Here is an 18,229-nt window from a genome sequence, read left to right on the forward strand (position 1 = left end):
ATAACAGTTAAGAAATGATGTTTATGGTGAAATGTGAGTAAGGTCTGTAGCTCAGTTAATAGTGTTATATGATGTCAGTTTCCTGGTTTTGATCCTTGTCCTGTGGTTACGTAAGTGTCCTTGGGGAAGCAGGGGGAGAGTGCACGGGGATCTGCTCCTTTTGCATCTTCTATGTGATTCTAAAATTATTTCACAATAAAATTAATTTTAAAAAGATGATGTTTTAAAATAGGAAACACAAGAACAGACAGAAAAGATAATTTAGTCAGGAATATCTTCATGAGCAGAAGTAGTTACCTTTAGTTTCTTAAACTCAAATAAACGAACGGCAGGGTTCTATTTCCTGTGCCTTTTCTGTCTTTTCAGAGGATTCTGGCAAACAAATAAAATTATGAATGCTATTAAAAATAGAGAGAGGTGAAAACAAAGAGTAGCTAAAATAATGAAGAAAAGTTTTTAAAGTATTGATTTTAAAGTATTTCAAATGTTCAGAAAAGTATAAAGAATAATGTGAGATTCACCATGTACCCCAAACCCAGATTTCCCATATTTTTATTGATTTATTTTTTGAAATAAGCATTACAGTTAATATTTAAACTCATTCCTACCACTGCACATTCATCACACATGCTTTTATGCTTCTGGTTGCCTGATAATGTGTGCTTCCCTAAGCAGAGTTCAACACTGTTTTCTATTTTTTTTAAAATTTATATAATGCTATTATACTTGATATGTAGACTAGTGTTCAAAATACCGTTTTAAGATGAAAAGGAAATCAACCAATTTACTATGAACAGCCAATTTTATTTGCTTACAATTTATTAATTTCATGGACATTGGGTATATGTTTCAAAAAAATTAAAAGGAGCTACAAATTGTGCCTTTCTTCATTACCTGGAAAGTTGGGCCAAATGACAGAACTACACTAGGTTAGGGTTTTCATGACTATACTTTAATTTGGAGATTTTTTTAGTGGGTTCGTCTTTTATTTTTTTAAAAAAATATATTTTATTGATTTTTTACAGAGAGGAAGGGAGAGGGATAGAGAGTTAGAAACACTGATGAGAGAGAAACATCGATCAGCTGCCTCCCGCACACCTCCCACTGGGGATGTGCCCCCAACCAAGGTACGTGCCCTTGACGAGAATTGAACCTGGGACCCTTCAGTCCGTAGGCCGTCGCTCTATCCACTGAGCCAAACCCGTCAGGGCTTGTGGGTTCATCTTGACATTCCTCCACTTTTGCTCTCCAGCGGGCCATATCATTCAAGGGAGCAGAGCACCGACAGCGGCCTGGGGCTGGGATGCTACAGTGTCCCCACCACCCCGGAGGACTTCCTCAGCAACGTGGATGAGATGGACACAGGTAGGAGCAAAGCCTGCAAGTACATGCAATGAGTTTGCATTTTTTTAAAAATTATATCTTTATTGTTCAGATTATTACAGTTGTTCCTCTTTTTTCCCCCCATAGCTCCCCTCCACCCGGTTCCCACCCCACCCTCTGCCCTTAGCCCCCCCCACCCCACTGTCCTCATCCATAGGTATACAATTTTTGTCTGGTCTCTTCCTGTACCCCCACATCCCTTTCCCCCCAAGAATAGTCAGTCCACTCCCTTTCTATGCCCCTGATTCTATTATATTCACCTTTTATTCTGTTCATCAGATTATTAAATCAATTAGTTTTTAGATTCACTTGTTGATAGATCTGTATTTGTTGTTCATAATTTGTATCTATACCTTTTTCTTCTTCCTCTTCTTAAAGGATATCTTTCAGCATTTCATATAATACTCATTTGGCAGTGATGAACTCCTTTAGCTTTTTCTTATCTGTGAAGCTCTTTATTTGACCTTCAATTGTGAACTGTAGCTTTGCTGGGTAAAGTAATCTTGGTTGTAGGTTCTTGGTATTCATCACTTTGAATATTTCTTGCCACTCCCTTCTGGCCTGCAAAGTTTCTGTTGAGAAATCAGCTGACAGTCGTATGGGTACTCCCTTGTAGGTAACTGACTGTTTTTCTCTTGCTGCTTTTAAGATTCTCTCTTTGTCTTTTGCTCTTGGCATTTTAATTATGATGTGTCTTGGTGTGGTCCTCTTTGGATTCCTTTTGTTTGGGGTTCTGTGTGCTTCCTGGACTTGTAAGTCTATTTCTTTCTCCAGGTAGGGGAAATTTTCTGTCATTATTTCTTCAAACAGGTTTTCAATATCTTGCTCTCTCTTTTCTTCTGGCACCCCCATAATTCGGATGTTGGTATGCTTGAAGTTGTCCCAGAGGCTCCTTACACTATCTTCATATTTTTGGATTCTTTTTTCTTTTTGTTTCTCCGGTTCCGTGTTTTTTGCTTGTTCATATTTCAAATCTTTGACTTCATTCTTGCGATCCTCTAGTCTGCTGTTGGAACTCTGTATAATATTCTTTATTTCAATCAGTGTATGCTTAATTTCTAGTTGGTCCTTTTTCATAACCTCGAGTGTCTCACTAGATTTCTTGAGGGTCTCACTAAATTTATCGGCGGTTTCTAGAAAATTCTTGAAAGACCTTATAATCGTGGTTTTGAACTCTATATCCAGTCATTTGCTTTCCTCCATTTCTGTCATTTGTAACCTGTGTCTTTGTCTCCACATTTTGGCTGCTTCCCTGTGTTGATCGAGTGGCTTTGTGTGCTAGGTGACCTATAGGGCCCAGTGGCTCAGCCTCCCCAATTATCTGAGGTGGACACTCTTGGTGCACCCCTTTGTGGGCTGTGTGCACAGTCTTGTTGTAGTTAAGCCTTGATTGTTGTAGGTATCACTGGGAGGAATTGACCTCCAGGCCAATTGGCTGTGAGAATCAGCTGTGACTGCAGTGGGAGAACTTCTGTGCTGGAGACACCCTTCTGGGGCAAAACTTGCTTCAGTGGGGCTTTGGTGCTCACTGAGTCTGCTCCCTGAGTGTGTCCCTTATGGATCTGAGGAGTTGTAATCTGGATGGTCCCACTCTGACCACTAGGTACACTGGCTCTTGGATCTCTAAGGAGGTGCTAATTTAGCCTCTGCCTGAGGCTACCAGCAGGAGCTATGAGAGATCTGCAGATTCCTCTTCTTTGTTTGGGGTTTGGAGGTGCCCAGATGAGGTCCAGCTGTGAAGCAATGCAAGCTGCTGTGGGGCCTTGGGCCTTCTTTTGGAAGTTCTGGATCTCTCTGACCCAGCTGCAGTTTGTTAGGTAATTTTCAGATTGCAAAGGGCCAGGCCTTTCATATGCAAAATCCTCTGTGCACAGCTTGGGTGGGGCGGGGTCTCAGGGGATCAACAGGGCTGAGCAAGCAACTATGGCTGCTCCTCAGTCCTACCCTAAGAGGCCCCGTGTCTCAGAGTCCTGGCAGTAATCACTGCAAGTACCTCTGAGAGAAAGCTGCCCTCGAGTTCCGACCGATTCCAGACAGTCCAGTTTCTCCCCGTATGAGTTTGGGTCCCCAGAGACTCACCCTGAACTGGAGTTCAGAGCATTCTGGAGCTTGAGACGCCCTCCCGATTGAAAAAGACAACTGTGTCCTCAGTTGCCAGCCCTTTCCATGTGTGCCTCCGTACCTCTGCACTTTACTTCTGCACCTCCTCTGAGTCTCAGTGTGCTTTTCTCTTTCCTTCTAGTTGTAGAATTTCCACTCAGCCAGCCTTCCTGTGGTTCTGGATGATGTCCGTTTTGTCTTTTAGTTGTATTTTTGAAGTGGTTTTGGGAGGCAGCAATTTCAGGTATTTACCTATGCAGCCATCGTGGTTTCTCTGGAGTTTGCATTTTTAAATCATCTTTATAGTCATCTCCATTCTGGAATCCAACCAGAAACAATCTCAACAAAGCACTTTTTAAAAAATATTTTTTAATTTTTTTTTTTTTTATTATTGATTTCAGAGAGAGGAAGAGAGAGGGAGAGAGGGATAGAAACATCAATGATGAGAGAGAATCATTGATGGGCTGCCTCCTGCACACCCTCTACTGTGGGTGGGGCCCACATCCTGGGCTGATGCCCTGACTGGAAATCAAACTGTGAATTCCTGGTTCATGGGTTGATGCTCAATCACTGAGCCATGCTGGCTGGGCCCCAAGCACTCTTAGTAAACTCTAGTCCCTCCCCCATTGTTTATATAAATATAGTTTTGTATATGGCACAAGATTTTCAATTCTGCCTTTTTTTTTTGCTTGTCCTTGCTTCACATAGCCCTTTCCTCACCATCATATCAGGACACCGCTGTCTGCTTGTCATTCTTACCCAGTGAAATAGTGATGTGTTTGGTCCTTATTTATAATAAACTAGAGGCATGTTGCACGAAAAGATTCATGCAATAAGCTTTCCCTTCCCCTGCCTGCCGGCACCGGTTTTCCTCCAGCACCTGGGACCCAGGCCTTCGGTCTGGCTGGAGCCGCCTTCAGTCTATGCTGCTCCGGCCTGAGCTGCCTTCAAGCCTTCACTGCTCCGGCCAGAGCCGCCTTCAGTCTTCGCTCCACTGCGTTGCACCTACGTATGCAAATTAACTGCCATCTTTGTTGGCAGTTAATTTGCAGATCTCGCTGATTAGTTAATGGGAGGTGTAGCAAAGGTATGGTCAATTACCATGTTTGTCTATTATTAGATAAGATAAGTCACTTTCTCTCTTGAGAAAGTACTGGTTTATAGTTCCACCAGCACTGCATTTGGAGGGCAGTTGACTGTGGGCTTTGGACAGGTAAGCAACTCAGAAGATTCTAAATTGTCAGCTCCAAATCCCAACATGGTGCAGTGTATTTCCTCCCTCAGCAATTAAAATGAAGAGTTGGGTGACTTCACCCTGGTCCCCAGCCTGCAGGCCAGTCCTCTGCTGGCTTCCCGGTTACCTCTCCCTTCCTCCTCTACTCAAGGAGTAAGGCCTTCAATTGAAGAAACCAAATTTGGATTTATTAGCCAAATCTAGATTTAATTATCAAAGTCCTAAACTCCCAGAGATATTCTAGAACCAAAAATAAAAGATAGTAGAGGTGTCCAATATTTGGAGTTTTTATGCATGTTTCTCCTTTATTCTGATGGCTGACAGAAAATTGTTTTGTGGTGAAAATAATTGGTTTTCCCACTGCTGGTGTCCACAGTGCCTGTATTTGTCACATTCTGCTTCTCGAAGCCTGCTCTTGCCATTTGACTCTGAATTATCGGTCAGCCAAGAGACAGACTTGCCAGGAGTGTGGGCGCTGGGGCACTGCCCAGGTCTCCCGCAGGCATCATGTGCATGTTTAGAGGGTTGCGTAGCTGTATTGTGAGGAGTCATACAGGAATAGTTTTACCTGTTTGTTTTGTTATGTTTTAATTTGTAACTTCAGCTTTCTCCCTCCTAGCCTGTCTTCCTCTCTCTCTTTCTTCATCTCTCTCTCCTTTTTGGTGTGAGATTTATTTGCCCTCTTTGGAGTGGCTCCTTCCTATGTTTAATAATTGTTTGCTTCATCTTTTAAACACTGGGAAGCCAGCACAGATAAAGCAAAGTTACAGAAGAAAAGACTAAGGCGACCTAAATCTAAGCTTGACATTTAAAAAAAAAAAAAAAGGTGAATTCTATTCTATGGCTTTTTAAAATAGAGAATGTTTTAAAGCAAAATGTGGAATTAAGTGGTGTCCTGAAAGAGCAGTCTTTGCAGACAGGCAACTGAAGTTGAGTTCTTGCTTCCCACTTCCTGCCATTGACTTTGGCTGAGTGCCGTTAGTTTCCTCGCCTGTAAAGTGGGACCCCTGTGCTCACTTCTTAGAGCTATGAGGAATCATGAGACCACAGAGCTTGGTCTCCTTCTAAGAAGGCTGAGGTAAGGTTCCAAAGGAACTTGATAAATGGTAGGGCTCCAGGGTACCCTGGTTAGGTGATTGTCAGCCCACTGACTTGTGAGTCACTTCTCTGAAGGCTTTATAGGAAATGGGGGTAAGCCCTCTCAAGGAGAGGAATGTAATTACCCATCACAAGATGAGGGGAGGCTGAAGGTGTGTGGAGCTCCAGTGTAGCTAGAAAAGCCAGTTAGGTCCACTGACCACATGCAGAATGGGAATGAGCCAGCTGAGTACTCCCCTTGTGAAAGGCACACAAAACCACAGCTGAGCGTATAGAGCAAAGCCTGGGAGGTAACTCATCCTTCCAGAATATTTTGAAATAATCACACCCTTTTAAGAACTCCCTGCTTTTTGTCTCCCACTTTTTAAGTGGATAAAACTGCAAAGACCCAAAAGATTACAATGAGATTGCAAAGTTGTTCCAAGAGAGATAATTTAAAATTGTTAACCTTAACAAAGAACCTTAACTAGTCTCCTCATGCCTTCCATGTCTGAGGAGAAAGGATAAGGTGAATTATTTAAAACAGAGAGTTTTTGGTTGGCTAAAACAATGTATTCTGGAGTTATTAGAAAGCTAAAATGGGAAATCAATAGTGATAAAGGATTCTAACTGGTGATGAAGAAAAAAAGAGATCAGCACCTTAGATCATTCTTCAAGGCAGATAAATTTTTTTAACCTCACTTCCAATCTGTTACACTCTAGTGGCAGAAAAAGTTATTTTGGATTTTCTTTTCTATTTTGATGTTTTTCACTACATGGTTGAACTTGATTTAATTTTTCATTGTATTTTGCAATGAAAATCCTGTAAAATATTGCCAAGAAGCATTGATATTTTATGAGTTATAGAAAAGTCATGAAACTTTGCTATCACCCAAATAAAGTTGGATTATGTTTCCCTCATTACTAGGAAGGATATAATTTTTCTCCCTGGAAAATATTTAATTCATATGCTTAAAATGAATTTTCTGCAGTTTTAGTCAGAATAGTGAATTTCTATGCAAAAACTACTGCACTTTATGACACAAAAGCTAATGTAATGAGTTTCATAAAAAAGATGCTGTGGTGATATCAATGTTCCTCAGTCTTTGAGGTATATTGTATTCCTTCAGAAAATTGTTTGGGGCCGTATACATTAACTAGTTGTTCTAATATTCTGTAATCAATAGTGATTGAGTTCTAAGTATTTTCTTTCTTTAAGCACAATTGACAAACAATTATTGTATTTTTGTATGTATATGAGTTTGTGGGAATGGTGCCAAGAGCCGTGGGTGCTTTACTCTATTTTGTGAAAATGGTGCTATAATACCAACTTCATATGGGTAAACAGGGCCAGACATCTCATATACAACAAGTTACATATATCTAAGGCCACGCAGTTAAAAAGGTCTATGGACACTGGGTCAGTACATTTTCTCCTACACTATCATATCTAATAAAAGAGAAACATGGTAATTAGCCATACCTCCGCTACCCTTCCCATTGGCTAATCAGGGCGATATGCAAATTAATGGCCAGCCAAGATGGCGGCCGGCAGCCAGGCAGCTTGAAACTAACATGAGGCTTGCTTGCTCCAGTGATGGAGGAAGCCAACATTCCCCACCTGCCGCTGCTGGCCTGTGAGCTTGCAGTTTGAAACATTGTTACAAATATAGAAGTTAAACAAAACCCCAGAAACCTGCTTTGAACCAGCCGGGATCTCAGAGCTGGAGTTGAAACAGTGTTTCGATTATAGAACCCAAACAAACCAGATACCTTCTTTCAGCAGCGGAGGCCTCAGAGCTAGAACCAAGCCTCAGAGCTAAAGCTGGCCCAGAATTTAAAAAAAAAAGAAAAAAAGCGGTTGGGAGCTTCAGTCACTCGCCAGCCTGAAAACAGCCCTCAGTCCCTCACCCAGACTGGCCAGGAACCCCAGTGGGGACCCCCACCCTGAAGGGTGTGTGATCAGCTGCAAACAGCCATCATCCCCTCACCCAGGCTGGTCAGGCACCCAAGCGGGACCCCCACCCTGATCCAGGACACCCTTCAGGGCAAACCAGCTGGCCCCCACCCATGCACCAGGCCTCTATCCTATATAGTAAAAGGGTAATATGCCTCCCGGCACTGGGATCAGCGGAGCCGCGAGGCCTCCCGGCACCGGGATCAGCATGACAGGGGGCAGCGCCCAAACCCCCTGATCACACTGCGGCTCTGTGTGTGACAGGGGGCAGGGCCACAACCTTCCTATCTGCCCTGCTCTGTTTGTGACAGGGGAAGGTGCCCCAACCCCCTGATCAGCCCTGCTCTGTGCCTGATTGGGGGGAGCTCCCCTACCCCCTGATTGCCCTGCGGCTCTGTGTGTGACAGGCTGCAGCGCCCCAACCCCCCCCCCCCTCCTCCCCACGGGCCCTGCTCTGTGTGTGACGGGGTAGAGCCATAACCTCCCCATCGGCCCTGCCCTGAGTGTGACAGTGGCAGCGCCCCAACCCCCTGATCGGCCCTACTCTGTGGGTGACAGGGGGTGGTGCCCCAACTCCCCTATCGGCCCTACTCTGTGAGAGACAGGGGGTAGCTCCTCAACCCCTTGATCGGCCATGCTCTGTGCGTGACGGGGCGAGCTCCCCAACTCCTTGATGGGCCCTGCTCTGTGCATGACAGGGGGGAGCTCCCCAACCCCCTGATCAACCCTGCTCTGTGCTTGACAGGGTACGGAGCCACAACCCCCCTGATGGGCCCTGCTCTGTGAGTGACAGGGGCAACGCCCCAACCCCCTGATTGGCCCTGCTCTGTGTGTGACAGGGGGTGGCACCGAAACCTCCCCATCGACCCTGCCTTGAGTGTGACGGGGGCGGTGCCCAACCCCCCAATCGGCCCTACCCTGAGCGTGACTGAGGGTGGGATCGCAACCTCCTGATCCGCCCTGCTCTGTGCATGACAGGGGGCGGCGCCCCAACTCCCCAATCAGCCCTGCTATGAGCCCGACCAGGGGCTGCACCTAGGGATTGGGCCTACCCTCTGCCACCCGGGAGCAGGCCTAAGCCAGCAGGTCGTTATCTCCTGAGGGGTCCCAGACTGCGAGAGGGCACAGGCTGGGCTGAGGGACCCACTCCTCCCGCCCGAGTGCACAAATTTTTGTGCACCGGGCCTCTAGTCTATATATATAAAGAGGTAATATGCTAATTGTCCTAACAGTGTCTCAGTCACGACCAGTCTACAGGATGCACTCACAGGAGCTGGTGGGCAGGGATGGGAGCGGGGACTTGTGCCACCGGGACATGAGGCTGCAGCAGTGGGTGGCCCCCCTGACGGAGGCGCGTGCAGGCCTGCAGCACTGTCCAGCCTGGCGGGGGACGTCAGGATGGGGGCAGGGCCTCGGCAAAGAACTCTCAGCACTCCTGAGCCGGGGTCTGAAGGCGCAGAGAGGAGGGGAGAGCACAAAGGCAGTTAGGGGGTTTAGGCCAGTAGGGGAGAGCAGATAGGTAGTTAAGGCGATCAAGCCAGGAGGGCAGTGCATATAGGAAGTTAGGGGGATCAGGCCAGGAGGGGAGAGCAGATAGGCAGTTAAGGCGATCAAGCCAGGAGGGCAGTGCATATAGGAAGTTAGGGGGTTTAGGCCAGTAGGGGAGAGCAGATAGGTAGTTAAGGCGATCAAGCCAGGAGGGCAGTGCATATAGGAAGTTAGGGGGATCAGGCCAGGAGGGGAGAGCAGATAGGCAGTTAGGGGGATCAGACAAGGAGGGGAGAGCAGTTAGGGGGATCAGGACGACAGGGGAGCAGTTAGGGGCATCAGGCAGGCAGGCAGGTGAGTGCTTAGGAGCCAGTGGTTCTGGATTGTGAGAGGGATCCCAGATTGGAGAAGATGCAGGCCAGGCTGAGGCACCCTCCCGCCCCTACCCCTCCCCACCCCCCAACCCCCACCACGTGCACTAATTTCATGCACCGGGCCAGTAGTTATTCATAAAGAACATGGATTCCTCATGTCACACCCCAGACACTTAATTTTATTCTAGAACAGCATTTTCTCAACTGTCTCTATAAACTCTAGTTTATCAGGACCAAGTTCTGCCAAAGTTGGATTAGGTGATTGCATGCGCTTAAGTAAGGGTGGCTTAAACAAAATAAAGCAGACTTCTTTATTGCAAGACATCTCAGAACCTTCCTGAGCTCACAGACATTGTGACTCGTCTGCATTGTAAGAAAGGCAGATGGTGTGGGGGGTGGAGTGGAGGAAGGGGCATGGTCTGCAGAACCCACTTTATAAAATGCTTTGACATTGATCCCTAGTGCCACCAATGAAGACAGCCTTTTAATAACACTGTTAAAAGAAACTCCTCACTATTATCTTTGAACATAGAGGGAGGATATGGGTACATATAAGCTTGCAATTAAATCCTGAGATTATAGGCCTGTGATAAGGCATTTCTTAACAGGCAGGGCCTCTCGACTCTTTCACAAAACAGCTCTTCAAGCCACTGTCTTGGGAAAGCACAGGTCAGACCCCCAGGGCCTTCACCTGTGCCTCTCCTGTCTCCCAGGACTTGTCCCCCTGGACTTGTCTACCCAGGACAGTTGCAGATTCCCCTGGCACCTCTGCATCTCCTAGGAGCGAGCATCACCAGCTCAGTGTCAGTGTGGTAGCTGAAATTTTGCTCAGAGATGAAATATTTTATACCCGTAGCAACGAAATCTGTTTCCGTATAGGCATAGCACAGGTGAAGACGTGAGTTATGTTAACATTTGAACTGCCCCTCTTTCAAGAACCTGAAAAAGGAGTGAACATGGTTTCTTCTCATTCTGTTGCAGGGGAGAACGCAGGGCAGGCACCCATGAACATCAATCCTCAGCAGACCCGTTTCCCTGATTTTCTGGACTGTCTCCCAGGAACCAATGTGGACCTCGGAACTCTGGAATCTGAAGATCTGATCCCCCTCTTCAATGATGTAGAGTCTGCTCTGAACAAAAGCGAGCCCTTTCTGACCTGGCTGTAGTCAGTATATTGTAACCTGTGTGCAGCCATGACCTGACATTTCCTGGGCCTCTTGGGAAAAGCGATGGAGCAGAGCAAGTCTGCAGGTGAACCGCTTTCTGCCCCCATGACTCATGCTCCCTCCTTTCCATGTGGCCAGTTTAATCATTGCCTGGATTTGATTGATAGTAAACTAAGTTAAACATAAATAGATATTCTATTTTCGTTTTCTGCAAGCCTGCATTCCTGTGGTGGGTTATGCAGAATTGCGTTCCTGTTTTTCTCTCTGTAGCCCCATGGCTAAGCTTTATGGATGTTAATTGAAATTTTTACAACAATTGATTATAAACCATAAAAAGTTGACCACAGGCAGTGATTTCTGACAGGTGGCTTGGTCCAGGAAATGTATACAAAATCAGACCTGATTTACAGTTTTAAAGCTATTGATGACAATAGTACCAAATGCTTTAAATATTTACCTGAACTTTGAAAATCATCATATAGACAGAAAAATTTTGCTTTATGGAATACCATGTAGTGCTGAATCCATCCTGGTTCTGATGATTCTTATTACTCTGTATTTACAAAGGCACACACAGTCCTCTTGTAGTTTATGCTCCATCATTTTGGGCCTAGCATCTGCATAGCTAGTCCTTCCAGTGGGAGAGCAGCGGCAGCATGCCGTAGTCTCTATGCTGCGGATCTTATGAATGACACCCGTTTGCTACTAATTATGAGCATTTATTAAACCAAAACATTTAAAATTACAAGTTATATTTTTTAAAAATTACTGCTTAGAAATTGATGTTTATTTTATGAAGCACTATATTTTGTAGCTGATGACAAAGGGCAGGCAAATATTTTTGATGAATCAGTGGCAACTGCATTTTTGTCTTTTGAAATTGTTCTGAAAACATCAGGACACATAGCTTTCAGTCCAATGGCACACACAGCAAGCTGTTGCTTTTTAAATTCTGAAGCCTTGTCAGTTTTGCTTTTAAGATTTCAAGTTTTAAAATAGTCTTATCTATGAAACTGTTTGAAGGATGAAGCAGATCTCTGACTGACATTTAAAAATATGTCCTCTATATGGTGTGTGGTGGAGGCATATGTTTCTGAATTCAGTAAAAGTGATTCCTAAGTATATTATCCTAATCCTTTTGTTACAGTTGATATAAAAAGGCATGAACTATGTACTCAATACCTCTTATGTAACCAAAAAATGTTTTTTTTTATTAGCTTTTAAGGACTGAGAGAGTGCATCAGGTTCACCTGGCATGCACTCTGTCTGCCAATGAAGTCCTCAACTGTTTAGTGTTTTCAACTGACGTTATTTATAATATATGAATTTAATATCTTTTTTAAAAGACAATAATTGAAGTCTCTGGGAGGAACCTTTCAATTCCCAAGGGGACTTATTCGTTTGGGATCGTAAATGAGATCCTTTTGCTCTATCAGAATATAGATGGGCAGAGTACCTTTTATCTTGTTGGAAAGAAGGCACGTGGAAAGGTCAGAGATTAAGTAGTAAAGTTATGGAATATAGTGAAAGGATACCAGTTGTGAAATGAAAATAGACAAGTTATAGTACCCCAAAAGCAAGACAGGCAGAAGGTATGAACAGTGCACTCCCCAAAAAAATAACAGTTTTCAACTACAAACTTTATACCAAAAGACTGTTGTAGAAGAAAAGAAGGCTTTCGTGCACTTTATGTGGCGGGGGAGGGGCAGGGATGGAGCCCTGTCTATGCTGATGCTGAGCAGCAGGTGGACAGGGCATGAGCCTGCTGTGCTTCCTACACAACGCAGTGATTTCTTTTTCCTGAAGGACCCGTGATTTAAGTTCCTTTTATTTCTTCTCTCTCCAAGTCTCCCAGAGAGATAGGGGTGATGTTTATGTTGCTACTAAATTGAAGGAAGCACTATTTCTGTTTCTCTTGTGTTAGCAATAATTGCAAAAAGAGTTGTACATTCTAAGAAAAAAAAAACAAAAAAAAACAAAAAAAAACAAGGGACCTAACAAAACTGAGCAGTGTTACTGTATTTTTAAAAAATATTTTTATAGACTCATTTTCAGGTTATTAAGTGTAAAAGAAACAGATACCCCTCTTTTTTTCCTAAAGTAGTTAAAACATCGATGATTTGTATTATCAATTTTTAGAAATAATTTCCTAATAAGCTTGTGGCATTAGAAAATACTAGAACTTTTTAAAGTGAAATTAGTTGAAACATTTGTTAATGAACATAACAAACATTTTTTTCAGAATTAAACATGGACTCTATGTGCTTACTAATAGATAAAGCCAGATATAATTTTTTGTGTTTGTTTTTAAGGCCATAAAATATGGCTTTTGTTAAAGAACACTAAAGCTAGAAATCTGTAAGAACAGCTTTTTAAAGGCTACTTCCTATTATTATGAGTGTTAAAACCCCTGCAGAATCATGATAAGGTGCTATTTATATTGTTTTTCTTATTAGAAAACAACCACCAGGATATCTAGTCTTTTTAGTTCTACATCCATCAACTTCAACATTTCATTCAGTAGTTTTGCCATAGAAAAGGCATATTAAAATTGAAATAGGAAAGTAATTTCATGTATCTTTCTTTCTAGGTACCCCCCACCCCCATTAAACACATTTTCTTGAAGTAAATACATTGTTAAAACCTATTTGCAATTCCATTCAATCTAGTAATTCTTAGTGTTTCACCTTAGTATTAGGATGTGAAATGCCATCTCTTTCACTGATTACACAGACTACCAGAAGCACGTAAAACAGGAAAAAAAGACAGTATGCCAAGGGGCTATTCCCAGTTTGGCAGAAAAGCTCTCAGTAGAAGAAGGTGATCTGAGTGACAGGAGTATAGGAGTGTTGCTAATTACGAGTTGTTTTGTCATGATATAATTAGGAAGTAACTTCTGAAAGTACAACTTCTATGAAAAAAAATAAATTATAGATTAGTTTAATTGGGAAAATGGACCATTGACAGAGACTATTTCCCTAACACACTACATCATTTCTGTGCTAGTACTTTAACTTTTTACAAATTTTATTTCTACATTTTATAATGTGTTTAATTTTAATTTAGAATGCTTTTTGTACAGAGTATGCAGCCAAATCAAGCAGATCAAACCATTTTACCTGGACTTTGGTACTAGTTTTTACTTCTCTGATTCTGTAAAAGAAAAATAAATACAATTGAGTTTCCATATGGAGCCTTTGTCTTTTTATTATTTGTGTGTGTTCCTTTTCCTGAGGGCTTTGGGTGGTACTAAACTAAAGAGAGGCTTATGCAACCCTCCTGGCAGAGAATGAAAGAAAGAAAATTTTGTAGGCAAACATTTTTTTGGCTCAAATGCTTGTTTTTCAATATTCTAAATATCCTTTATTTGAAGTGACCCTCTAGGATTTTTAAAGACTGTGCATATGTATTGTGTGTATACTTTAAAACTTCTACTGTCCTTCCAGCACCCTCACAGATTTGACAGACATCAGAAGTATAGGAATTCAGTTTTTCTTCTATTGTTAACAGTATGATATGCCTCCTTGTGATCATTCACTCTGTGCACTGGGACTGTGTTTTCTCTGCTTGTTGAGTCCCTTGACTCTCATTGCCATGATCCTTTAGTCACTGCACAGGAGCACAGGGGGAGCACACTTGTGGCAGAGACTGTTTAAACAGAAACATTCAGCTAAACAGCAGAGAGAAGAGATGCTAGTAGAAACATTACCCACATTCCAGGGTCTAAGTCTCATGCATCATTTTAAAAACCATATTTCATCATCATTTGTAAGGTAATGTGCTCATTGTTGAAAATGTTATAAATCACATGTATAATGTAAAACTAAAAGTTCTGTATCCCCCAAATCTCACATTAAAATAAAAAACTACATTAGATGCTTTATCGATACATGAGATTTTTTTTTTAGCAAATGGAAAGCATTTATACATGCTGTTTAGAAGTTTTCATTTTTTTCTCTTAATAAAAATAATATTACTAATACCTATTGAGCATATACTATATGCCAGAAACTATGCAAAACAATTGCTATAATCTAATATGCACAGCAACCTTACTATTTTAAGGATATTATCCTCAATTTACAGATGAAGAAATTGAGTATTGGAGAGGCTATGTAACTTGTATAAGGTCACACGATAAGCAACAGATATATCCCATACCTTCTGGTCATCTTTCCATGCCAGTACATATAGTTGTATACTTCATTATTTCTAACAACAAATAATATTCTTTTGTATGGATGTCCCTTATTGATAGCCAGGTGGTAGCTACAAATACTGTTTTAGAAAAGGGCATATTCTTGTGTGAATATGGCTGGAGGGTAAGTAACTTCCTAGGAAAGAAATTACTACATCAAAAGATATGTGATTTTAAATATTGATAAATTCTGCCAAATATTTTTCAAAAAAGAACCTACCCATTTCTACTTCTAACAACAATGTGTACAAAGGTCTGTTTCACCATTGCCAACCTAGAGCTGCATAATGCCTAACTTTTTAACATCATTTAAAAAATTTTTAATTATAGTTGACAAAATATTATATTAGTTTCAGGTGTACAACCCAGTGATTAGACATTATAAAACTTACTGATAAATCTCGTACCCATCTGACATTATACATAGTTATTAGAATATGATTGACTCTGTTCCCTATATTGTACTTGACATCCCGATGACTGTTCTGTAACTACCAATTTGTACTTCTTAATCCCTTCACCATTTCACCCATCCATTCCTCCCATCTGGTAACTGTCAAAATGTTCTCTGTATCTATGAGTCTGTTTTTGTTCTGCTTGTTTGTTTATTTTGTTCTTTAGCTTTAATTATTGATAAATATGTATTTGTTGCCATATCTTTGCCCTTTTCCCCCCCTTCTTGAAGATCCTTTAATATTTCATTTAATACTGGTTTAGTGGTGATGAACTCCTTTAGCTTTTCCTTGTCTTGGAAAGTCTTTATCTGACCTTTGATTCTAACTAAAAGCTTCACTGGGCAGAGTAATCTTAGCTGTAGGTCTTTGCTTTCATATCTTGCCTCTGTATTTCTTGCCTCTCCCTTCTAGCCTGTAAAGTTTCTGTTGAGAAATCAGCTGATAGTCATATGGGAGCTTCCTTGTAGGTAACTAACTGCTTTTTTCTTTCTGCTTTTAAGATTCTCTCTTTGTCTTTAGACCTTGGCATTTTAATTGTGATGTTTCTTGGTGTGTGCTTCTTTGGGACTTTCTGTACTTCCTGGACATGGTGCCTGTTTTCTTCACCAGGTTAGGGAAGCTCTCCATCATTATTTTTTCACATAGGTTTTCAATTCCCTGCTCTCTTTCTTCTCCTTCCAGCACCCTCATGATGTGAATGTTAGTATGCTTGAAGTTGTCCCAGAGGCTCCTTACACTCACCTCATTTTTGGATTCTTTTAAAAAGTATTTTTGCTGTTCGGATTGGGTGTTTTTTGCTTCCTTATAGTTTAAATCACTGATTTGACTCTTGGCCTCATCTACTTTACTGTTGATTCCCTATAAGTTATTCTTCATTTCAGTTAGTGTATTCTTCATTTCTGACTAGTTCTTTTTTTATGGTTTCCTATCCTTTTTATGCTATTGAAGTTCTCTCTAAGTTCATCTATTCTTCCCCTAAGTTAATTGAGCATCCTAATAACTAGTGTTTTGAACTCTGCATCTAATTTATTGCTTGTCTCCATTTTGTTTAGTATTTTTTCTAGAGTTTTGTTCTTTCATTAGGGACATAGTTCTTTGTCTCCTTATTTTGGCAGTATTTGTTTCTATGTATTAGGTAGACCTGCTACATCTCCCGGGCTTGTTACAGTGGCCTAATATAGTATGTGTACTGTATGGTCCAGGGGCACAGCCTCCCCCTTCACCCAATCAGAGCACTCCAGGTGTACCCCACCCTCGTGTGGGCTGGGTACACCCTCCTGTTGTAGTTGATCCTTGATTGCTGTTGGCACCTCAGTGGGAGGGATTTACCCCCCAGGCCAGTTACCAGGTGTACTGGTTAATAATGCGAATTTTTTTTCAATAGATGGAGTTACACATATGTTGATATATATGCGATTTGATATGTATGCTATTTTGTTATCTTGACAACAAGCTTCAAAACTTCATATGTCAAATATTCTGAAGGTGTTAACATCATAGATATTTTTACATGTAAAAATGTCGAATTTCATGCCAAAAAAAGAGCATTTGTGGCAAGTTTTAATTCATTACTTTGAAGAAAAGTGCTGATGAAAGTTATTGTATACTTCGGGAAGCTTATGGTGAACATTCTCCATCTCAAGATACTAGTAAGTCCCGGGTGGTGGCAGGATATGACTGAGGACTTTGTGTTGGTCTCAGGCAAAACACACGTGAAGTACACACAAACCATGTCAACAAACCCTGGGTAACTGTCTTGGCACACACCTGCAAATGCAGGAAGAGACTGCTATCTAGCACATATTGTAATCCATGGAGTGTATTCATCCAAAAGGTGAGATGGGACAAAAGTAAGAAGAGGGAAGAGGTGACAGGTGGAAGAGGATGGAGAGGAGAAGGAAGAACAAAATAAATCCAGGATTTAGAACAATTCATGGGAAAGAACCACTGATTGTACTCCAAGGAGAAAAAATAATCTGCCTTTCCATAAAATTCTTTTGTTCTGTGTTAGAAACGATAATAAGTTGACACTGATCTAACCACAACATATCAGGAAGAGTTCAATCAGAGATCAAATCTATATATATATATATATAAAAGGCTAAGCTACCATCAGACTGGCCAGTAGGTATGACATGCACTGGCCACCAGGGGGGAGATGCTCAACACAGGAGCTGCCCAGTGACAGCAACTCTTGCACTCTGGGACCCCTCCTAGAGATGTTGGAAAGCCAGTTTCGGCCCAATCCCTAAAGGCCAGGCCGAGGGATCCCACCTGCCAGAGGGACCCCACTCACTCCCCAGATGCTTTTCAAGCCTCAGCGCCGCCCCAGGTGTGGGCAGCCAATGAGATACTGGAAGGCTGGCTCCAGGGCATGTCTAGCCAGTCTCATCTAGTCCTGTCCTGCCAGCCACCTTCTAATTAATTTCCTTTCAATGTTCACGAATCTGTGCACTGGGTCACTAGTAGTATTATAAAAAGCATTCAATTTCACTGTTAAGCCCATCAGCAGATGAGTGGATTAAAAAACTGTGGTACATCTAAGCAATGGAACACTATGCTGCTGGAAAAAAGAAGGAACTCTTACCATTTGCAACAGCATGGATGGACCTGGAGAGCACTATGCTAGTGAAATAAGCCAGTCTGAGAAAGATAAATATCACATGATCATCTCAGTCATTTGTTGAATATAATGAACAACATAAGCTGATGAAAAAATATAGATCCAGAGACATAGAAGCATGAACAGACCATCCAACCTCAGAGGGAAGGAGGGTGCATGCATATAAGCATAACC

The 18,229-nt window shown here is 42.1% G+C and overlaps 1 protein-coding gene across 1 annotated transcript in view; it reads left to right on the top strand.

Moving 5' to 3' along the window:
• The window catches only part of LOC308516480 (WW domain-containing transcription regulator protein 1), a 75,334-nt gene extending 62,602 nt beyond the window's left edge, over positions 1 to 12,732 (top strand). Inside the window, exons 4-5 of the mRNA XM_081087445.1 lie at positions 1,253 to 1,365; positions 10,595 to 12,732. Of these exons, the coding sequence (XP_080943571.1) occupies positions 1,253 to 1,365; positions 10,595 to 10,779 (298 nt within the window). The 3' untranslated portion in view covers positions 10,780 to 12,732. The remainder of the gene's footprint in view (positions 1 to 1,252; positions 1,366 to 10,594) is intronic.
• The last annotated feature ends 5,497 nt before the right edge of the window (positions 12,733 to 18,229 follow it).

This window comes from Myotis nattereri, assembly GCF_964212035.1.
Source record: "Myotis nattereri genome assembly, chromosome: 3".
In the NCBI taxonomy this organism is placed as follows: domain Eukaryota; kingdom Metazoa; phylum Chordata; class Mammalia; order Chiroptera; family Vespertilionidae; genus Myotis; species Myotis nattereri.